Here is a 19,585-nt window from a genome sequence, read left to right as displayed (position 1 = left end):
TCAAAAAAGGTCATCATTTAGAATTACCAAACATCCCTAATTATAAGACCAGACATCCAAGCAAATAAACCTGGTCCTGCTTCAACCACCTACTTCAAACCTGCCATATGACTCCTTGAGGTTTGAGTGGATGTGCATACATTCTATGCCATCACATCTGCAAACAAAAGTCCTACTGAAAGACACAGAGAAACCTGGATTATGAAAAATGGCATATAATGAGTAGCATGTAGCATCAGTCTGACTGACATGTGACTACTGTCACTGCTCTTCCTGATCCTGGGGGTGCAGAAAACAAGTTCTGTTTTCAGCCATCTCTTGATGTCAGCCCAACATCCTTCAAAAGTACTACAAGCATATTCACAGCAACACTATTAAATACAGACAGCAGAGGAATTTTGGAAGCAGCAGTATTTCCCTGTTAGATTCTTGTGTCTCAGATAATGAGATGCATGATGCCTGCCTGTTGCTGATAGCTGGGCTATTGCTTGCTTTTTATAAGAAATGATTTGCTGATGAAAAGCAAATCAGCAAAATGCTGAATGTATTACTATGTAATTTCATGTGAAAAGAGATAAAACCAGCCTGTATCCTTGGATAATAACTAAATATTGATTTTTCTAGTAGTTGTTTTATCTTCACCCAAATCATAATTTATTAATGGAGACAGTTCAGCCTCTGGTTTAAATAGGATTTGCTGAAGTTTAAGTCCCTATTTCTCTTACAGTGCAGCTTTTGGTAAGCAAATGGTTAGTAGATCTTTTCATTAGTGGGCACAAGGCAAAGGTATTCCAGACTCTTATGGTGAAGGTCATGATCTTCATTTTTTTGAGGGAGACAGCAAAAAACAATGACAAGATTCAGATGCAAAGAAACCCAAGAAACACTAGTCCTTCATGCAACATATATTTAAACCTTGAAATCCTTGGCCATGGAGTATTAAGTGCTTGAATAAGCATAAAAAGCAAGACAGGTTTGCTTGGACAAGTTGGCATTGAAATATAACAATTTTATAGCATTTAAGGATTTATTTAATATAGATTACCAGTGTGCAGTGTCTGTAGCTCTCCAGAAAACAGGATGTACTGGGGTGAGTTGTCATGATATGCCTGCTCTGTCACTATTCTCTCCCCATCAATTATTTACTTCTTCTGTCCTTCTGGGGTTAGACAGACCTTTGATTCAATCTTGTCTACTTATTCTGATGCTCTAAAAAATAAAACTCCTACATTCTGTAAGTAATTTTCAGTTTGACCTTCTATACACAAAAGGTACAACCTCTGATATAGGAAAGACAATTGATGAAGAAAGAGCTTGTCTTGTTACCTTGCTTGTGTCCCAGCTGGTGAATAAAAATAAGTTACATTGAGTCCACATTCAGAGTTCACATTTCTGAGTCAGCTATGAGGGAAAGTGAATGAATTGGAGTATAGGGCACCAAGAAAAAAAGAATAGTAAAGCAGAGAATCTAGGTTCATCTATCTCTTACAAATTAATCAATCAATAAGTAAATTTCATTTTTTAACCCTCTTGGCTGTTTCAAAATGAAATTGGAGATTTTTGTCTCCCAGATTTTAAGGAGACGCAGGATGCCCAATTATTTGACCTCTTATAACATGTAAAATTGCTGCCTTCCATGTCAAAGAATAAAATTATGAAAGAAAATTAAGTGCTCTTGTTAGCAAATACACTTAAAGTAAAATCCTAAAATATTTCTTACTAATGAAAACGATCAAGAAATCCCTCCTAGCTACATTAAAATGTAAAAATTCTATTGGAAATAGGTATTTCTCATAAGAACAGACAAGAGGGTTTGGTTTTCTGTAGCCATTTTATTACCTTGACAATCACCAGCTGTTAACTCTCTCATCTGCTGCAGTAGAAGTACCTCAGGGCTGCCAAGGAAGACCTCAGAAATTAGTGTCTGCATATATAAGATTCTAAATTATCATGAAAACTCAACAAAAATGTTTTGAAATCATGTCACAATATGGAAACTAGCTCCCAGAATGATGCTTTTCATTACGGTAATTTTTGCGATGGATACCTTTCCAGCTTGTTCCCAAATCTGTCTGGAGAATGGTTTTAAAAGGATGTCCAGCCGATCATGTCTCACTAAGAGAACCCAAAAATGTTAGCCTTTGAGCATAATGGGTGTTTGTGATGATTCTGTGACAAGTCTGAATCAGACAGATGAAGCACTGTCATTCATATGTGATACGTCTCTCTGGAAGATCACAGGGTCACAGAATGGGTAAGGCTGGAAAGGACCACAGTGGGTCACCACCTCCCTGATCAAGCAGGCCCATCCCAGAGCACTTTGCACAGGATTGTGTCCAGAGGGTTCTTGAGTATCTTCAGTGAAGGAGACTCCACAACCTCTCTGGGCAACCTGTTAATAGAGCACAATCATCTGCACAGTAAAGAAGTTCTTTACCACATTCAGGTGGAACTTCCTGTGCATCAGGTTCTGCCCACTGCCTCTTGTCCTGTTGCTTGGCACCACTGAGCAGAGCTTAGATCTCTGACAGCCTCCCTTCAGATACTGATAGACAAGGATGAGGTCCTCTCTCAGTCCTCTTGAAACTGAACAGGCCCGGCTCCCTCAGCCCTTCCTCACAAAAGAGATGCACAGTCCATGCTCCAGTCCCTTCATCATCTTTGCTCCCTTCTAATGGACCTGCTCCAGGGCTTCATGGTCTCCCTTGAACCAGACACCACTCCAGATGTGGCCTCACCAGGGCTGAGCAGAGGGGCAGGATCACCTCCTTTGCCCTGCTGGCATTGCTCTTCCTGATGCACCCCAGGCTACCATTGGCCTTCTTGCCCACAAGGGGACACTGCTGGTCCACTGTCCCCAGAGCTGCTTTCCAGCAGGGTGGCCCCCAGCCCGTACTGGTGCAGGGGGTTATTCTTGCCCAAGTGCAGGACCTTGCCCAGGTGAAGGACCCTGCCCAGGTGAAGGACCCTGCATGTGTCCTGGTTGAACTTCAGATGGTTCTTCTCTTTCCACCCCTCCACACTGTCCAGGTCCTTCTGAAGGGCCGCACAGCATTCACAGTAGTGATAAAACCCACAAAATTTGAGGCAGAAGGGGTGCCATCCTGGAAGAGATACTTTCTTCTCCTTTTTGGCACATTTAAATGCTAAGTCTTATTTTTATTTGTCTTATTTTTAATGTGGTTTTTAATTTACACCACAGGAATGTGTGGTGTAAAACACACTCATTGGGCTAACTGCTGCTCCTTTGTACCATTACAGAACCAGAATAATTTCAGGAGAATTAAGTGAAATCACCATGTTGCCCAAAAGAAGTGTGTGCACAAGCACTCACAAATCAACCAGGCTGTAGTTTTACAGAAAACTGTTACAATAAAAGGAAAAATTCAATTTCAGCAAATATTTTGATCATGTCTGCACATGGAATAATGAAAGAAACCCAAACAATACAGTCTGCTCCTTACTAGAGTCAATGAATACTATTAAATTACAAAGAGGAGAATTCACACCTACAGGTGTTTTCTTCATGCTTTTTTGTTTACTTTTTCATCTGGTAAACTCTTACTGATCTTGTACTGCTGTTGACTCATAGTCTGTATGCTTGTCTGAAAAAATATCTCGATGTCTCTATTTCACTTGTGCCTGTACCTCTTACAGTTTCCACAGGATCTTATGGTTCTGAAGCTGGCTGCTTACCTTCTGCCAGTTCCAATGATAAAGAGCCCCAGGTCATGGAAAACAAGAAGCACTTCATGAACATCTTTGCTGCTGTTCTTTCTTTCAGAGAAAGAAAAAAAAAAAATCACAAGAAAAAAAGCTTTACCTAAGTTTGACTATTTTCTCTCTGTTTCTATGGGAACAAGAACAGATGAAGGAGCAACTGCCAGCCATCAGCTGGATTGCTGAAACTCAAGCCAAGGAAACTGGCTGCTGATGAGGAGCTTCAGGCTTCATTTGGACTGTCCACTGGGTTGCTAAATTTGAAATGGTTTCATCTTGCAGTGTGGAGAAACAGGGAATTGCATCAGGTTTAAAACCAATGAAAATAGTTTTTCCCTGGGATCTCTTCAAATCTTGTGACTTCTAGGACAAACTGAGAATAAAATATTTCTATTTACTAAGAGAAAGAACACAAAGACTAGTAAACCTTCTTGCTCAGGTGATTAAATGCCCTTGAACGTTTTTGAATTTTCATAACAATATCTAAAATACCTAAATAGTGTGGAGATCAGTAGATATCACCATTATCATAGATTGTCAACTCAAAGACTTAGCTGAGTGAAGAGTACCTAACAGATACGGTGTTAACAGGCCTAAGAAAAAGCTCTTTTTATTACCCATCCCTGACCACAGCTCTAATCCCTGACTCTGTTACCATTTCAAAAGCTGTTCTTTTATAAAATTCAATCTCCTGGCTCTAAGACCTCAACTTCTCCTTTCTATCCCCATACTGTGTAATTTTGACCTCTCTTGCAATAAAATCCCCCATCCTCTTGTTATCCCATCTTCAGGCATCTCCATTTCAATCTCCTACCCAAGTTACTCACCAGTTACTCCCACCAGTTACTCACCAGCCTTTCTTCCCCTGTGCCCATTGCTGCTGGCAACAGCTGTGACCACAGCCCTGGCTGCTCTGACTTGCAGAGCCCCTTTCTCCTGTGTTTCACATGGGAGAGGGTTTCACATGGAGAACACAAGTTGCATTTACCAATAATCCATCAAAACAAAGCTCCAAATAGATAAAAGTAGGGCATATGAAAAAATCTGTCATAGTCTAACATAGTGCATTTCTTTTTATTGCCTCTATCTGAAATTGAGTGTATGAAAGGGACAGTTCTTCAGGCTGGTGCCACGATGGGATATAAATGCTCTGAGTATTACTATGTGCAGTAGAGCTACACTGACCTAATTTATGGCAGCTGAGAATCTGGTCACCAGCTTACATGCCTACTGTTCTGTTTTTGCTTTGCTTTGGAAAACACCGGATGGAAGCATTTAGCTACATTTTGTGGTGGCAAAAAAAAATGTATAATACAAATTTCTTCGTGAAAAACACTTTTCCTTCTTTTCCAATGGCTCACTCCATCATTTCCAGATATATTTGCCAACATCTGACTTTTTTCTCTCCTTTTAAAATGATGTTCTACTCAAATCAAGCATCACTCAGGGAAAAAAAGAAAAGGAGAAGAAAGAGGGTAGACAGTCTCAGTGTTAGGCAACTAATAACTTTGTATAAAACACAACAAATAACTGAGGTTAAAATAAGATAAGACATCATGCTTGTCTTTCGTTTTTTTCCATGACAAAGAATATTTTGATCTGGTATAATTTTACAGAGTTCAGTAGAGTTCCTAAGTACAGATTTACAAACCAATCATGACCTCAGGTGGCACACTGTTCATCTGAATAAAATACCTGCCAGCATACATTAGGATTGAAGTACTCCTGAGTTGCTAGGTGCCACAGTGTTCAGATCCAGCAGGGTCTGCTGCATTAAGTGTTTCCAAAGATTATAAACAATGGGAACACATTTGTGCCTTAATAGCCACATCTCCCTTTAACAAGTCTGCAGTCACAATATAAAAATATACTCGGAACACTGCCTAGGACCATACTTTTGTAATTAACTGTTTTAAAAATCAATTAAGCTCTGTGTGTTAATAGAAAATGAAAATCCAATGAATTGTTGAACTCTAATAGGCAATTCTCCCTTTGTATATTTTGTCCTTCTCTAAAGCTGAAAGCAGAAACTAGGCTGCTTTTTTGTGTTCAGGGTTGGCTTTCACCTCTTTCCATCTGAAAATTGTCTAGTAAGAAACTGAAATCTCCATCAGGTAAAGGTTCTCAGCAGCCTCTGAGAGGATAAGACTCTAAATGTGCCTGTATACGAGTTTCAGACATAAAAAAACCTCACAAACTCCAATTTCAAGCACTGAGGTAGGTAGGAAGGAAGGACGAGAGTGGTCTTGGTCACACACAAGCCACCAAAATTATTGCTGAATGTTAAAACCTGACCTCCTGACAGCCAGGAGGGAAGTATCCAGTAGTGATCAGTGAAGTGCCCCAGGAAATGGGGTAGACCAAAAAACCGGCTACATGAGGGCCCTTCCCACCTTTTCAGGAGGGTTATTGAACAGGAGCTATAGACAAATACATGGTCTCTAAAACACCCATGAGATACAGAAAGTAGGACCCATTTTTTCCAAGTAACACTGGTAAAAGCCACTCTACATTGACATCCTAAGGTGTAGGCTCAACTTAAGGAAAGAAGTGTGGCAAGATGTGCTAAGTACTTGCTTTCCATTGACTTTGCTAGATGTTAGTCTTAGGGAGACCTCCAGATGGACAGAGCTCTTGAGGGCCTGGTTATTCAGACTTGGTGCATCCTCATGGGTGAACCAGGACTTTAGCAAGGACAGTAGAGTGTCTGCAAGCTTTCCACCCTGAGAGCATTCCAGCCTATGTCTGAGAGAATGTATGCTTAATTAGAGCTGCAAATTATCCAGGTAAAATGAAGGCCTGCTACTTACCTTCTGTGAGAGTGGTAGGACATGTCCAATGAAATTTCAGTCAGGTGCTGCCAAGCATTCCAGGCAGGTTGTGTGAGCTAAGGGCACGTATATCTAAAGGCATGAAATGGTTTATGACGAGATTTTCAAAGGAATAAAATGGAGTTGGAAGCATAAATTCAAAAGCAACTGTCACCAAAATTTGCTTTTCTCTATCTTTCAGCTCTTTTTGTAACAGAAAGTTCAGCAGTAAGCACATCAGCTGGCAGGAGTTCAGCTATAGACACCAACACCAAGAATCACAACAGTACAAAGATTAGAAGTGCAATTCAGTCTGTGCTGGAAAAAGCAGTCTTAATAGTTTACCTCTTTAATCTGTTTTTCATCTCAGCAGCTGTGATACTGGTTAGGCGTAACTTCTGTAGAAAAACATTAATGCAGTTTCTAGTCTGAAATCACGAGCACAGGAACAAAAAAGTCATCAGTGCTCTGACATTCCTCATTTTACCTGTTCTTTGACGAGTCAGCATTTCATTTGTTTCAAACAGAAATGCTTGCTGTGATAGAGTTGTAGTCCTATTTGCACTGTTGGCTTTTTCCCACTGTTTGAATATCACTTGTTTAGGATTTCTGAAGACATAAGGCCATAAACAGACCATGAAGGATTGTCACTTGTAGATCCCTCGAGGAAAATCTCTTCTGCAGCAAACTGGGTGGGAAGATGGGCAACCAAATGTGAAAGGGGACACTCTATAGTTCTGCCAGCATCACTCACAAAGTGTATTTTGTTTACCAGGATCCTCTCCTTTCAGCAGCAGAGTCTGCACTATGAGCACCTGTTTCCAGCAGAAGGGACAAGCAACTTCCTGTGTAACAGGACAAAACAGGTAAGCAAAATGCCTTCTTGAGGCAAAGTTCAGTATTTTTCAAGTCACGTGACTGCCTCATCCTGCCATCTTGTCCTGTCAAGCACCCATGCAGGACTTTCTGCTGCTTTGTTAATGCTAAATTACTGGGGTTTGCACAGTCATTTGAAGTAGTTTGGGGTTTTATTCAGAAATCAAGATTTAAGCATTATGCAGCCAAATACTCTAATTTCCTTCATAGTAGTACCAAGCTTTCCATATATATACAATCTCACAGAGAGAGAAAAATTTTCCGGTATCACCCGTATTATGTTAGAGAAGTAGCAAGCTGAGCAACAAAAATGATGAATTGGATTTTTTTTTTTTATGGACTGGAACAGCTATATTCTACCATAGGAAAGCCAGAGAAGCTAGAAATTAGCTGTATCATACATATGCAACAGATGCATATGACATTACAAAGTGTTCCGGGAGTTTGTCAGGAACAGCTAAATAATAAACACAAAGTAGAAGTTGTTACTTGCTCTTATAGCCCAAGATAGAAGAAGAGATTAGGAGAGATACTACACAGTAGTTTATCAAGAATAAGACAGCTAACTTAAGAGTCAGAAAGGCAGCTTCTTCTGAGGTTTAAAATCAGAATTCATAGCACAGGCACAAGTACTAAGAAGGAAAGGATGATGAATGGGATAGATAAATCAGAAAGCATACTTTCAGGGAATATTGCAAGCTTAGGCTTTTGAATAGCAATTATGGAGAGCATGATTTTTCATTTCAATTTATGTCCTGGTAATCAATTATATACTGAGCTGGATATAAACTCTCTTGCTGCCCCATTAGAAGAAACAAGCAAATAAAATAAGGATTTTGAATGCAATGAGTTCTCTTTCTCTCTTTTCTGTACCTTTGATTCCAGTTATCTGAGATAACCATGGAATTTTAACTTCGAAGAAAGCAAACATACTATGCACAGTGAGACTGACTTTATTATCGCTTCACCCTTGCATAATTTTTAGTTCTACTTGTCCTTGCAATCATTCCTCTGGCTTAATATGACTTGTGAGAGATCTCAACACTGAAAACCATAGCGTATCCCTAATGCTAAATGTCACCTACAGAAGCAGGAATTAATGTAAACTGGAAGAGGTTTCTTGATTCCTTCACATCATACTGGCCTGAACAAGTTCTGTGTGGTTCTGTGCAAGCATCTGCCTCATGCTGTGGTGACAGAGGAGAGCTTTGCTGCTGCACACACCCATCCCACCACAGCTGCATCCAGCTCTGCCTTAAAGTATTTATATTTTGCAAAATCACCCATCAACCACTGTTAGTGTCAGTACAAGAACATTAACACTTCTTATCTGTAAAACATTTTTCCCCATGGATCTCCCTGCCAGTTCAGTTCTTGTATAAGTAGTACAGCTGATGGAGGCACAGAGAAGAAATGCACCACCAAAGTGCCAGTATACCAGCACTCACTTCACGTATTAATGTGAAGTGGCCATCAGCTTTTAGTGCTTCAGGCCACCTCAATGCTCCAGAGAGTGGGAGGTATGAGAGCAAGTTTTAATTAGGGCTAAGGATGAACTCCCTGAGAGGAATTGCCACAGCCACCCTGTCATCATTCGCTGCCCTCAGTCTCCCTGTGACAGTACGCAGCTTCCACGTGCTCAGTCCAAGGGTGCCTGTGAAACACTTTCTGTCAGCTCTATTTGACAGCTTCTCTGGAAGCTGGGCTACACTGAACTGGAGAGGCAGCAGACAGGTGGCACTTGCACACTTACACTCTGTGGAGTTGTCTACTTTAGAATGCAACTGGGATAAAGCACTGCCAAATGCAACGTGCTTTGTCCTCACAGCAGCATAAACCAAGATTCAAAGCACTGAAAAACTGAAAAATATTTCCCCAGCTTAGCTCCTAGAAGCAATCCTCAGAATCTACTAGGAAAGGGTGTCTTGGCCTCAGCTCCAATTCTCAGGTTTGATTTGGTGAGCAACTGTAGCCATGCTCTGCTGAGATGGGCTTGCCCCAAGCCAGAGTGCAATGAGAGCAAGGCTAGCTGTTTCACCAGCTTGACTACCTTAAATAAAGTACTAAGTCACAGTACTGCCAACAAACTTTAAAATCCAGTTGGCTACAAATAACTGATTTTGAAGGATGCTAATAAATAGGAGAATTGTCCTACATTTTTCTTTTTCTGTGCAAATTTGAAAGGATAGAAATAGTTTGACCCAATAAATGTAAGCACGGATTCTGCTGTTGAAGATATCATGCATAGCAGAATTAGTAGATTATGAGGGTTGTGAAGCATGCAAATAAAAGTCTGTTTCATACAAACTCTAGTCGTGCAATTCAGCTGCAGGTCCAAGAGGCAAATTACAGCCTTTTTCTCCTATGCAGATCATCAAAACAAAAATTATAATCATGTTTTCAAGCTAAACTGTACCTCCATCAGATATGTAATTCCACCATCTTTAAGTTTTAGAGTTTGAAGCTCTCTTCCTTCCACAGGAGCTCAGTGAAGTCTGAGAGGGAAGAGATTTTAATGCAAGCACCAATTTTTTCATATATCCCATCTGAAATGAGCTTATGAGGTGCTTGTATGCATTATTCATCCCATATCCTGGCTAGAATTAATAACATCCGGTGCTTCTGATACCTTATCAGTACAGAGCTGTTCAGCAGTATTGCATTTAGGTGGAGTAATGTACACATCTGGGTTTACTTGCTTGAGAACATGATGTGAGTTTTAAGGCTCAAACAATCACGAGAATTTCTTCTCAAAGTTCCTCAGTTTCCCTGGGCAACGCTGTCCCTCGTACACATGCCTTCATTTGGCCTGGTTTCATTTCTACACGTTTCTCTCACTGCCCTGACTAAATGAAGAACGAAAGTCTATAAATCAATGACATCTTCACTAGCCTCATTCTTGCTCTCTCCTTTCTTCTTGAAGCAGCAGCTCATCCTGTGACTTTCTTACTTCTCCACTTTTACCACCTTCAGAGTTCTTCACTAATTTCTTGTACTAAAAATGACAGCCAGTTGAAAATATGAAAATCACTACTGATTGCATAAATAAGCATTTGTACTGCAGTACACAGGTCTTTAGCAAAACCAGTCTTGCATGGATTTACATACATCTCATAGCTTTTTAGAGCAAATAACTTGTAATTTGGCACAAAGTAGTTCCCCTATTGTGGAGTGGCATTTATAATGACAGTATTAGGTAAATAACTCAGGCATCCAAAGACAAAATTCATCCCTTAAGGTCATGATCTGGATTAAAGTAAGAAAATCCTGGACAGAGTTTAGAAACTATGAAGCAAGGAAATGGATTATACTAATCAGTGAATTCAGTGATTTTTTTTTTTGTGGTCTGGCAGATGAAATGCAGGCAGTATTTTCCATTCTGTTATTACTCTTAGTGTTATCTAACTTATTAGTATGTTGACAAGGTATGTATGTCCATTACACATTGTATAGAAGCAGAATTATACAGACAACTATTTTCTACACACATATTCTACAGAACAACTTTTGCACAGCTCTGATATACAATTTATATATAAATAGATATGCATATTAAACCCATTTGCTGTCAAGGCTTAGTCCTTTTTTTTTAACTGCTTATGGTCTCAAATCTATTTTTTTTTTCAGATTAACAATATGTACTTTCTGTTCAGTCATAGGCAGCAGCCATGTGTGGAGATCACAATTCTCAGTGAAGGCTATTTACTCACAGGGCCCAGTGAGAGGGTTCAGCACTGTTCTGTACCAAAACCTCATCTTCACTGGTTTCCCATAAAACCCTGGCAAGCTCACTCAGGATTGCATCTCCCCTTGTAGCCCCTGGCTGTACCCTTAACAGGCAATGTGACTTTAACACCTGTCCAGAAGCAGCACAGCGCTGTGTTCTCCAAGGCAAACTCACGACAGCCTCAGGAAAGTGCACGAGAGCAGCTCTTCTGCCTCCAGGCTTAAGCTGCCTGGTGCCCAGCCAGTGCTGGGAGAGCACAGAGATGCAGCTGTACCTAGGGAATAATGGACCGTTCAGGACTGCGCTGCTGCCAAAGACTGGAGACACATTTCTGCCAGTAAAACTTGCAAGGCATCAAAACATGTTCTTCCACGGAAGTCAAGAGCAAACTGAAGACCACTAGGATCCTACATCACATCTAATGGCACCTATGTGGTGGATAGGTCTCATTTCTATAATATCAAAAAACAGCATGGCACTAGTCCCAGTGAGCTCATCCTGCCTGTACTGCAGTATCTTTATAGTAGATGTGCTCATGGAGAATGAGGGAGGAGGCCTAACCTAAATTGTCTGTATCTGTTCTGATATCCTTGTCCCTGAACCTGAGTGCCATGCAAAGGTCATAAGTTCCTGCTCAAAAAAACATGATATTCAATGTTTAATTGAACAATAGAACAGCTCTAAAAAGACGTATTTTGCTGCCTGAGGAGAGGCTGCAGTGTGCTGGCTAGATCACACTGATGAGAACTGAGGTATGTTACTTCAAATTCTTGCTCTGAACCAGTGATGACATTGCCTTTTGGATGGGATGCCCTGCTGCCCACTAGCAAATTATGCAATGGGTGAATGCTGCTGTTATTCTTTGGCTTTGTATAAAACTTGTACCTAAGCAACAGGAAAACAATATAGTGCCTTAAAAATATAATTAAAGTACTAATAGGTGAATGGGGAGACCTGGATCCTGGTTCCTATTTCAGGCAAAACAGAGGGTCCCCTGCAGACATCTCAGTCCAGTGGTTAGATATTGCTTACGGGTTCACTTTCCCTTACAGGGAAATGCAGATGAACTCTGAGTTTCCACATCCTTCTGACAGCTGAGATTTGGGGCAATCCCAAGGGATATTGCTACATCATTGCTTTTGATGATAAAATGCTGGGTTTTCCTACAAACATGATGGGTACTAAAGTGTGTAGCTGTGCTTGTGCAGGAGCCAAATCCCAGGAGTGACCAAGCCATGCAAGAGGCACAAGTCAGTGCTGGCTCTTCCACATCCCCTCATCAAGTGCCAGTGGGAAAATCCACACCTGGCAGTGGGACACTGTGCATGGGTTTGTTACCCTAAAGTAGGCATTGACCAAGGCACCACCTCCACACGGCAGAGAGGAAAGCAACGCAGTAAATCAGTGCACCAGTTCTGGCTCAGCATGATGGCTGCAGAGAAAGCTCAGGAAGCCATAAAATAAAGATGCCATGAAATAAACGAAAAGATTATTTGTAATTAATTGCTCTTATACAGGATGATGTAAAGCAGACTTAAAATTACAGAGAATTAGTCTGGCAATTGTAGATTTTGCACACACTGTCATGGTTACTTCAAAACTGTCTATATACCACACTCTAACAGGCTTAAAGGAGTTGAAACAGAACTTTTAAATCATTTGCGTTTTAAATAAAGGAGGCTATTTGTAGTAATAATACTTTTGATGAAGGGTTCAGAGTCAAGTGATACATGTGATTGATGTCCATAATAATTGCACACTTCTATAATCCTTCCTCACCCGTAAGAGTTTTACATTTTGGATATTATTAATATTCAGACAAAAATAACTTGTGGGCAATATCATGTCCTGAACATGGTGGAGAATTAATCTGTTTTTGTAAAACTGTTTAAGAATGATGGATACTTTTTCCTGCTCGAGTAAACACCAGTTAATTCTCTAGACCTCCCTTTTCTGCTCATGAAAATCCAAGTCCAGATGATTTCATGGATATTTAAAGGATGGTGTCAAATACTGAATACACAAAGATTAATTTCTCCACTTGATAAAGACCTGATACTATTCATTATATTGCAAACATTTCAGCACTGGAGTTTTCTTGGGTTTTAATTTGTAAGATAGAACATAATGAACTTAGGAACAACAAAAAATGAAAAGAAAAAATGAGGCTGCTGAAATGTAGCCATCAAACTAGACTTCAAGTGAAAATATCACACTTGTTTTTATTCTAGATAAGGAACAGGGCAGCTGGGAATAAACATGGATTGAAATTTTCTTCATCTCTTTAATGAGTTCAAAGAGGCTTAACAAAGACATAGAAGAGTTGAACATTGCTGTGTACAACACGGTAAACAGATTAAAATTTTATACCTGAGCAAAAAAGGAATTTAACTATTAACTATGGCATGCAGAATAACTGATAAGTTATCACATAAACATAGCATACTATTATTAGGTTACAGTCATTCAGATGTTATTAATTTTTACAAAGGCTAAAGATGGAAAAAGCTCCGAGACGAGATGAGTATGTGACATAAAACCACAATGAGGAAAAGCACTTTACCATCTAGCAGCCTTTCCAGAGGATCAGAATTATCTACTGTTTTATTATCCAGGCAGAAGCAGCAACAATTCAAAGCCTGTGGAGTTAATAACACATTAGACATTTTAGCAGGTCATGAAAATGAAAATATTAGCAGTTTATGAAGTGCTCACAGAAGACCTGAGCCTGCATTCCCTGCCCTCAAATGCCACTTTGCAGCACTGCATTTGTGAGCTGTTCCCAGAGCAGAATGAAAGGCAGGAATCTGCAAGGAATGACTGATAAAGTCACAGGCTCGTGATTTTCTCACCAGCATAACTGCCAATTCTTAAGGGATGACTTTTTACCCCATTTGATTTGCCAAGCCCACATTTCATTTTATGTAGAAACTTGACCTTTCCTCTCACTGAATCCAGTATTTGGGTGGGTTTTGTTTTTCTTTTCTCTTCTGTTTTCACCACCTAATCTATTTCAAAAGCTCTGGTTTGAAATAGTCTAGCACAAGTCAAAAAGTAGTAACGTATTTCTCTTCTTAATTCCCTTGTCTTTGGAAAAGATGCCTGTAGAAGAGAAGGGGCCTGAAAAGTTTCCCCCACCAGAGAGGTTTCTTTCTCCTGGCAGACTTCTGCACTCCTTGATTTTCACATCAAATATAAAAACTACTCACTCCCACCACCAATATTCCTGTGCTACAAATCAGCCATTTGCCTTCCTCCAGCAAAACCAGCAAACCCTGCACTTGTCATTTAGACTTGACAAGAAGATATGGGAGGGATGGAAGATTTACCCTGTTAGAGACAGCCATAAACTAAGCCTCTCCCTTTTATTTCCTTGCAGTTGTATATTTACATACTCTTGATATTAATCAACTCCCTTCAAATCATAACACCTGCCTTGACTTTCCTGCTACTGGTCTTTCACCATTTATGAATAAAACTACGCATTGAAAATGCATGTACCAAACTGGGTTCATCCCTTTGTCCACAACATATTCATTTCTTCTTTACAGTCAGACATTTTAGACATTGGTAGGTTGTGAGAAAGAGTCCCCAGGGAACTGAATCCTCTTGGCTTCTAGTTTCTTCTTGGCTTTGAAAGCTGCTGATACTTCAGGGTGTATGGAGTCCAGCCGCTGTTCACACTGGAAGGCCGTGAGGAAGGCCGTCCTGTAGTTGTTGTTCATCCAGCCATAGAGGAGGGGGTTAGCAAATGTTGAGCACATGGCAATGACATGGAACACCGTGTAGATCAGTTTGTACTCTTTCAGGTCTAACACCTGACTGTCAATGTCACTGACCAGCTGGAAGGTGTGAAAGGGCAGCCAGCTGACAGCAAAGACCACAACCACGCACACCAGCATCTTGGTGGTTTTCCGGCGCCGGTGGTGATAGTGGTCATTCCCCGCCCCAGGGCTAACATGGTTCTTGAGCTTGGTCCAAATACGGATGTAGGCATAGGAGATGACTGCCAGAGGCAGAACATACTGGATCAGGAGCATGGAGATGCTGTAGATGGTGCCATAGTTGAGCTGCCCCTCCCCTGGCCACTTCTCAGAGCAGACCACAATCTTGAAGTCAGGAATGATCTCAATCAACGAGTACTCACGGAAGATGGCCAGAGGACTTGCCAACAAGGCACTGACTGCCCAGGCAACTCCTATAATCAGGAAGCTGATCCGCTTAGAGATTCTGCTTTCCAAGTGGTAGACGATGCAGCGGTGACGATCCAGAGCGATCACAGTCAAAGTGACAGTAGACACGTGGACAGCAAGGGCCTGGGCATAGGGCACCAGGTGGCACAAGACCGGGCCCAGTTTCCATTCGCCCAAGAGCGTATAAACCAAGGTGAAGGGCAGGCACAGCGTGTTCACCAGCAGGTCAGCCACTGCCAGGTTGGCAATGAAGAAGTTAGTCACCGTGCGCATGCTTTTGAATTTGATGATCACGTGGATCACAAGGGAGTTTCCGATCACTCCCAGCAGGATGATGGAGCAGTAAGCAAAGATGAGAATTATCTGTACTTCAACAAGTGTTGTGCTGTCCTTCAGTTCTGGTTTAGGGTCCAGAGCCAATTCGTTGAGTGGTGTGGTGTATCTTGTCAAGTACAGCTTAGTGAACAGCTCCATTTTCATTTCGTCTGTCTGGTTGTCCTCACCTACTGCTTCCAGGGGCCCCATCCTTGCAGCAGCCTGGTCTAAGCCACAGAGCTGCCCCTGAAAACAAAACAGCACAAGAACAAGTGGAGAAATTGGTCCACATGGGCTAAGACAAGAAGCAAAGAACTAAAGCTACATCTCTTTCCTAACCCACATGCTACATTGCAGGATTAAGAGAAGATCTTTCTTAATCTATTTGAATTCTCTTGCCCTTACATTTTGAAGGCTGATCCAGTAATATTATTTAGGCACGACTCCTGCTAAAAATTGGAACAGATTTCAAAAGCATTCCAAAGACAAGGTTTGCCTAAGTAAATGCTGAAGGATTAAGATCCTGCTGGGCAGCATATCACTTTTTTACAATCCACTGCCTAAAATTAGTGCTTATTTAGCACTGTTAGATATTACTAGCAGTAATATCTATGGGAATTCTACATGGAACAGCACCATCCAGATTATTATTAGCATAGTAACCTTCCAGCTTTTGCTTAATGAAAAGTGTTTCCTTTAAATAGTTACTAAATTCTTACAGGTTTATGCCCTTCCTTAGTATCAGTGAACTAATTGCTGCAGTCTTTCTTTAAGAAACTGTTTTACAACAGTTTGTACCATGAGGCAAATAAAAAATACCACTGAAATAGAACTGAAATAATAGCATTTCTTTGAAATTACTGCATAACTTATTCCTGCTGAAATCAACTCAAGAAACAATTGAAACACAGTTATACATGATATTTCCTTTCTGTGTGATGTTTCAGAAAACAGAGCTCCTTGGAGGCTGCCAATCAGGCATTCATTTCTGACTGCAGTCATAGCGAAGAGCAAATCATTCCTCTGCTGAAGTCAGTAAGAATTTCACCACTGGCATAAAAATCACTTTTTTTTCCCCTTCCTTACACAGGCTGAGCCAAATTCTGTGGTACCCTAAGACTTCGGTAGGCACAACATATGAATGGTTTACAATCAGTTGCTGACTTGGACTTCAGTCCAATGTAAAAAAGTACATGTCCCCATGAAAACTGCCCAGAGCATGGGTGGCATGCTAACCAAGAATTGAGAACCTGGGGACTCCTTTCCTCAGCCTGGGAAAATAATAAGAAATTACCAGTGCCAAGCAAACTTACCAATAAAACACCACTGTTCGCCACCAAGGGGAAAGGCAACCCTGAGTTACTCACTCAACTTCCCCATTCATTACTTTCCCTAAGGAAAGCAAGAGTAGAGATGTCAATTTCTTGCCATCAAGTGTTACACACAGCTTAACCCTTCTCAAATTCAAGAGTGCCTAAAGAGACTGCTATTGATGTGTTTGGATGAACACGGCTTTTAAAAAATTCTTGTTCTTTTGTCATCAGCTCCATTTAATTCCTTCCATCTTCAGAGGAACATTTCAGAGGAACAGAGGTCCATTTTCATCCCTACCTCTGTTCCCAGCAACTATCAGTGAGTGACATCCTTCAGTATGGTTTCCAAACTGAGAAAGGAGCGTTGTCTACCAGCAGGAGATTGAACCCTTTTTGCTTGCTTCTATCCCACACAACATCCCAGAGAATTTCTCAGGGCAAGCTATTTTTGCAAAAGAAGCAGATCAACTGCATGAACTGAAAGGCGTTTCCCCCCATCTAAACAGGTCAGAATTATGCCATCCTGTTTAGTCTACATTTACTCAACAATTAATAGTATAAGCCTGAGATGTGAAATACCACAAGAGAAGTAGCTGAGATGTGCCAGCTGCTCATACTAGTGTACACCGCTGATTTTAGCAGTATAATAGGTGTTCAACTACTAGCCTAAGCCTAAGGGACTCCTTATCAATACACCTTTAGTCCACCAGGTTAAAAATGTAAGAGATCCACCACAATTTGCACAGTCAAGGCTATGGAGAAGTTGAGAACTATGATAAGCACTTTCCTTTGACCCATTCCTACACCTAGGAATTACTCTTCCATATATTATTACAGTAGAGATTTGGTGAGGTCCCAGGACTGTCAGATGCTTCAAAATCTCATATTTTTCTTCAGTGCAGGTAATGTCTACACAGAAGTAGAAGGGTGAGAGGGCTGACAAATATAAATTCTCTCCCTTCTTTGCCCTAAATCCAGGCAGAAGGATGTAGCTCAGCCAAATAACATAGCTTCCCTTTCTTCCCAAAAGTATTATCACCTATTTCTCTAGTCCCTGACTTTCTGTTGATTCCTTCTTGCAACTCCCTCTTTTTAGCAAAGCCTTCTCTTGCTCTGACATTTTTATTTGTTACTGCCCTAGTCAGGCTGACGAAAGATGCTTTGGTCTTGTCAATAAGACAAAGCTGAGGGAGAAAGAAAGGACAACCATGGTTTAAAACAGAAATGAGCTCGTGTGTCAGCAAGTGATGAAATAAACTGGACAAGTTTTACATGGTCGGTGGGACAGTTATGTGGGCAAAATATCAGTTGCTTTCAAAAAATGGGGATAAAACTGAGATGACACTACAGGTAGTGTTTGACAGGACCCTTTCTGCTCTTTTTATGGGATAAACTCTCCAGGTGATAGCATTTACTGGCACACCTTGCATACTGCACCACACCGGGGTTTTTTTTTCCCATTTTTCCCCCCCCAGCAATCAGATCCTCATGGTCAGGCATCAAATTGCGTCTAACTTTCGGCCGAGAAAGGCCCAAAGAGGATTTACATGGGTTCTGAGAGCAAGTAAGCAAAAAGGGCAGAATACGTGATTACATTAGCAAGCAGCATTCCCATCAGGACCGCAGTGCCTGCGCTGGGGAAGGGGCTGGGGTTGCTGGAGGCGCAGCTGGCAGCAAACGCGCCTCTGGGATGCGGTGCCGCTTCCCTCCCGCCCCGCAGTGCCGTTCCCGAGGGAAGATACCCATCCCGGGGGGAGACACCCATCCCGGGGGCAGAGACACCCATCCCGGGGGGAGACACCCATCCCGGGGGCAGAGACATCCATCCCGGGGGCAGAGACACCATTCCCGGGGGCAGAGATCCGTGCCCGGGCGCTGCGGGGATCCCGCCGCCGCCCCGTGCCGGGAGCGCCGCTCCGTCCCACCTTCCCGTTCCTACCTTCCTCTCGCCCCGCGCAGGCGAGCGAGGCACGGCCGGCTGCTGCCCCAGGAGCCGGTGTGCCAGGGCAGGGCAGGGCAGGGCGGCTGCCCCGGTTCCGCTGCCCGGCTCGGTTCTGCTGCCCGGCTCGGGTCTCGCCGCTCTCCCTGCGCCGCTCTCCCCTCCTGGGCGGCGGGGCCGCAGCGCCGCTCGCCCCGTACAAAGTTTGGAGGCGGCGGCGGCAGCCCCCGCACGCCGGGAGGGCGGCACGGGCGGGGCGGCCCCGCCGCCGGGGAAGGGCTCGGGCGGGGCGGCTCCGGCTCCACCCGCCGGGCTCCGGGCTCCGGGCGCGGGGAAGGCTGCGGGCCGTGCGCTCGGGATGTGCGGCCGCCCCGCGCTCGGGAACCAACGGCGGCAGCGCTGCCGGCCTCAAGCAGGGATTTGGAGAAAGAGGGAGTCGTGCCAGAGCCGAGCCGGTGTGCGTGCCGCACACCCGAGCCTGCTTCCTAGCTTTCCCAGTCCCGAGATGCCTTCTGGGGCGGCATAAAGGGGATGCCTTTGCTCCGAACAACTGCTGAAATCCTTGCTCGCAAGCATCGCAGCTTGCACAGATTTTCTGATCCGCAGATGTGCCTGTTGCCAGAGCAGGTGTAAGAATGAATAACGCATTTACATATTCTGTCAAGAGCAAAATAAAATACTTCATATTTATT

General features: G+C 42.4%; 1 protein-coding gene across 2 annotated transcripts; it reads right to left on the bottom strand.

Moving 5' to 3' along the window:
• Positions 1-12,610: 12,610 nt before the first annotated feature.
• Positions 12,611-19,118, bottom strand: NPY2R (neuropeptide Y receptor Y2). 2 transcript variants are annotated; one of them, XM_053975678.1, is made up of 3 exons: positions 18,894-19,118; positions 16,955-17,033; positions 12,611-15,887 (listed from the first exon to the last, which is right to left on the bottom strand). In XM_053975678.1, the coding sequence occupies exon 3, from the start codon at positions 15,849-15,851 to the stop codon at positions 14,694-14,696; it is 1,158 nt and encodes a 385-aa protein (XP_053831653.1). In that variant the 5' UTR covers positions 15,852-15,887; positions 16,955-17,033; positions 18,894-19,118; the 3' UTR covers positions 12,611-14,693. The 2 variants fall into 2 exon arrangements, with proteins under 2 accessions (XP_053831653.1, XP_053831651.1); XM_053975676.1 differs by lacking the exon at positions 16,955-17,033.
• Positions 19,119-19,585: the final 467 nt, after the last annotated feature.

Source organism: Vidua macroura, chromosome 4 (assembly GCF_024509145.1).
Source record: "Vidua macroura isolate BioBank_ID:100142 chromosome 4, ASM2450914v1, whole genome shotgun sequence".
Classification (NCBI taxonomy): Eukaryota; Metazoa; Chordata; class Aves; order Passeriformes; family Viduidae; genus Vidua; species Vidua macroura.
The sequence above is the reverse complement of the archived record's forward strand: the minus strand, read 5'-3'. Positions and strand labels throughout refer to the sequence as shown.

Bases quoted from the DNA above. Each gene is read 5' to 3' on its own strand.
- NPY2R (XM_053975678.1), bottom strand. From the start codon at position 15,851: ATGGGGCCCCTGGAAGCAGTAGGTGAGGACAACCAGACAGACGAAATG.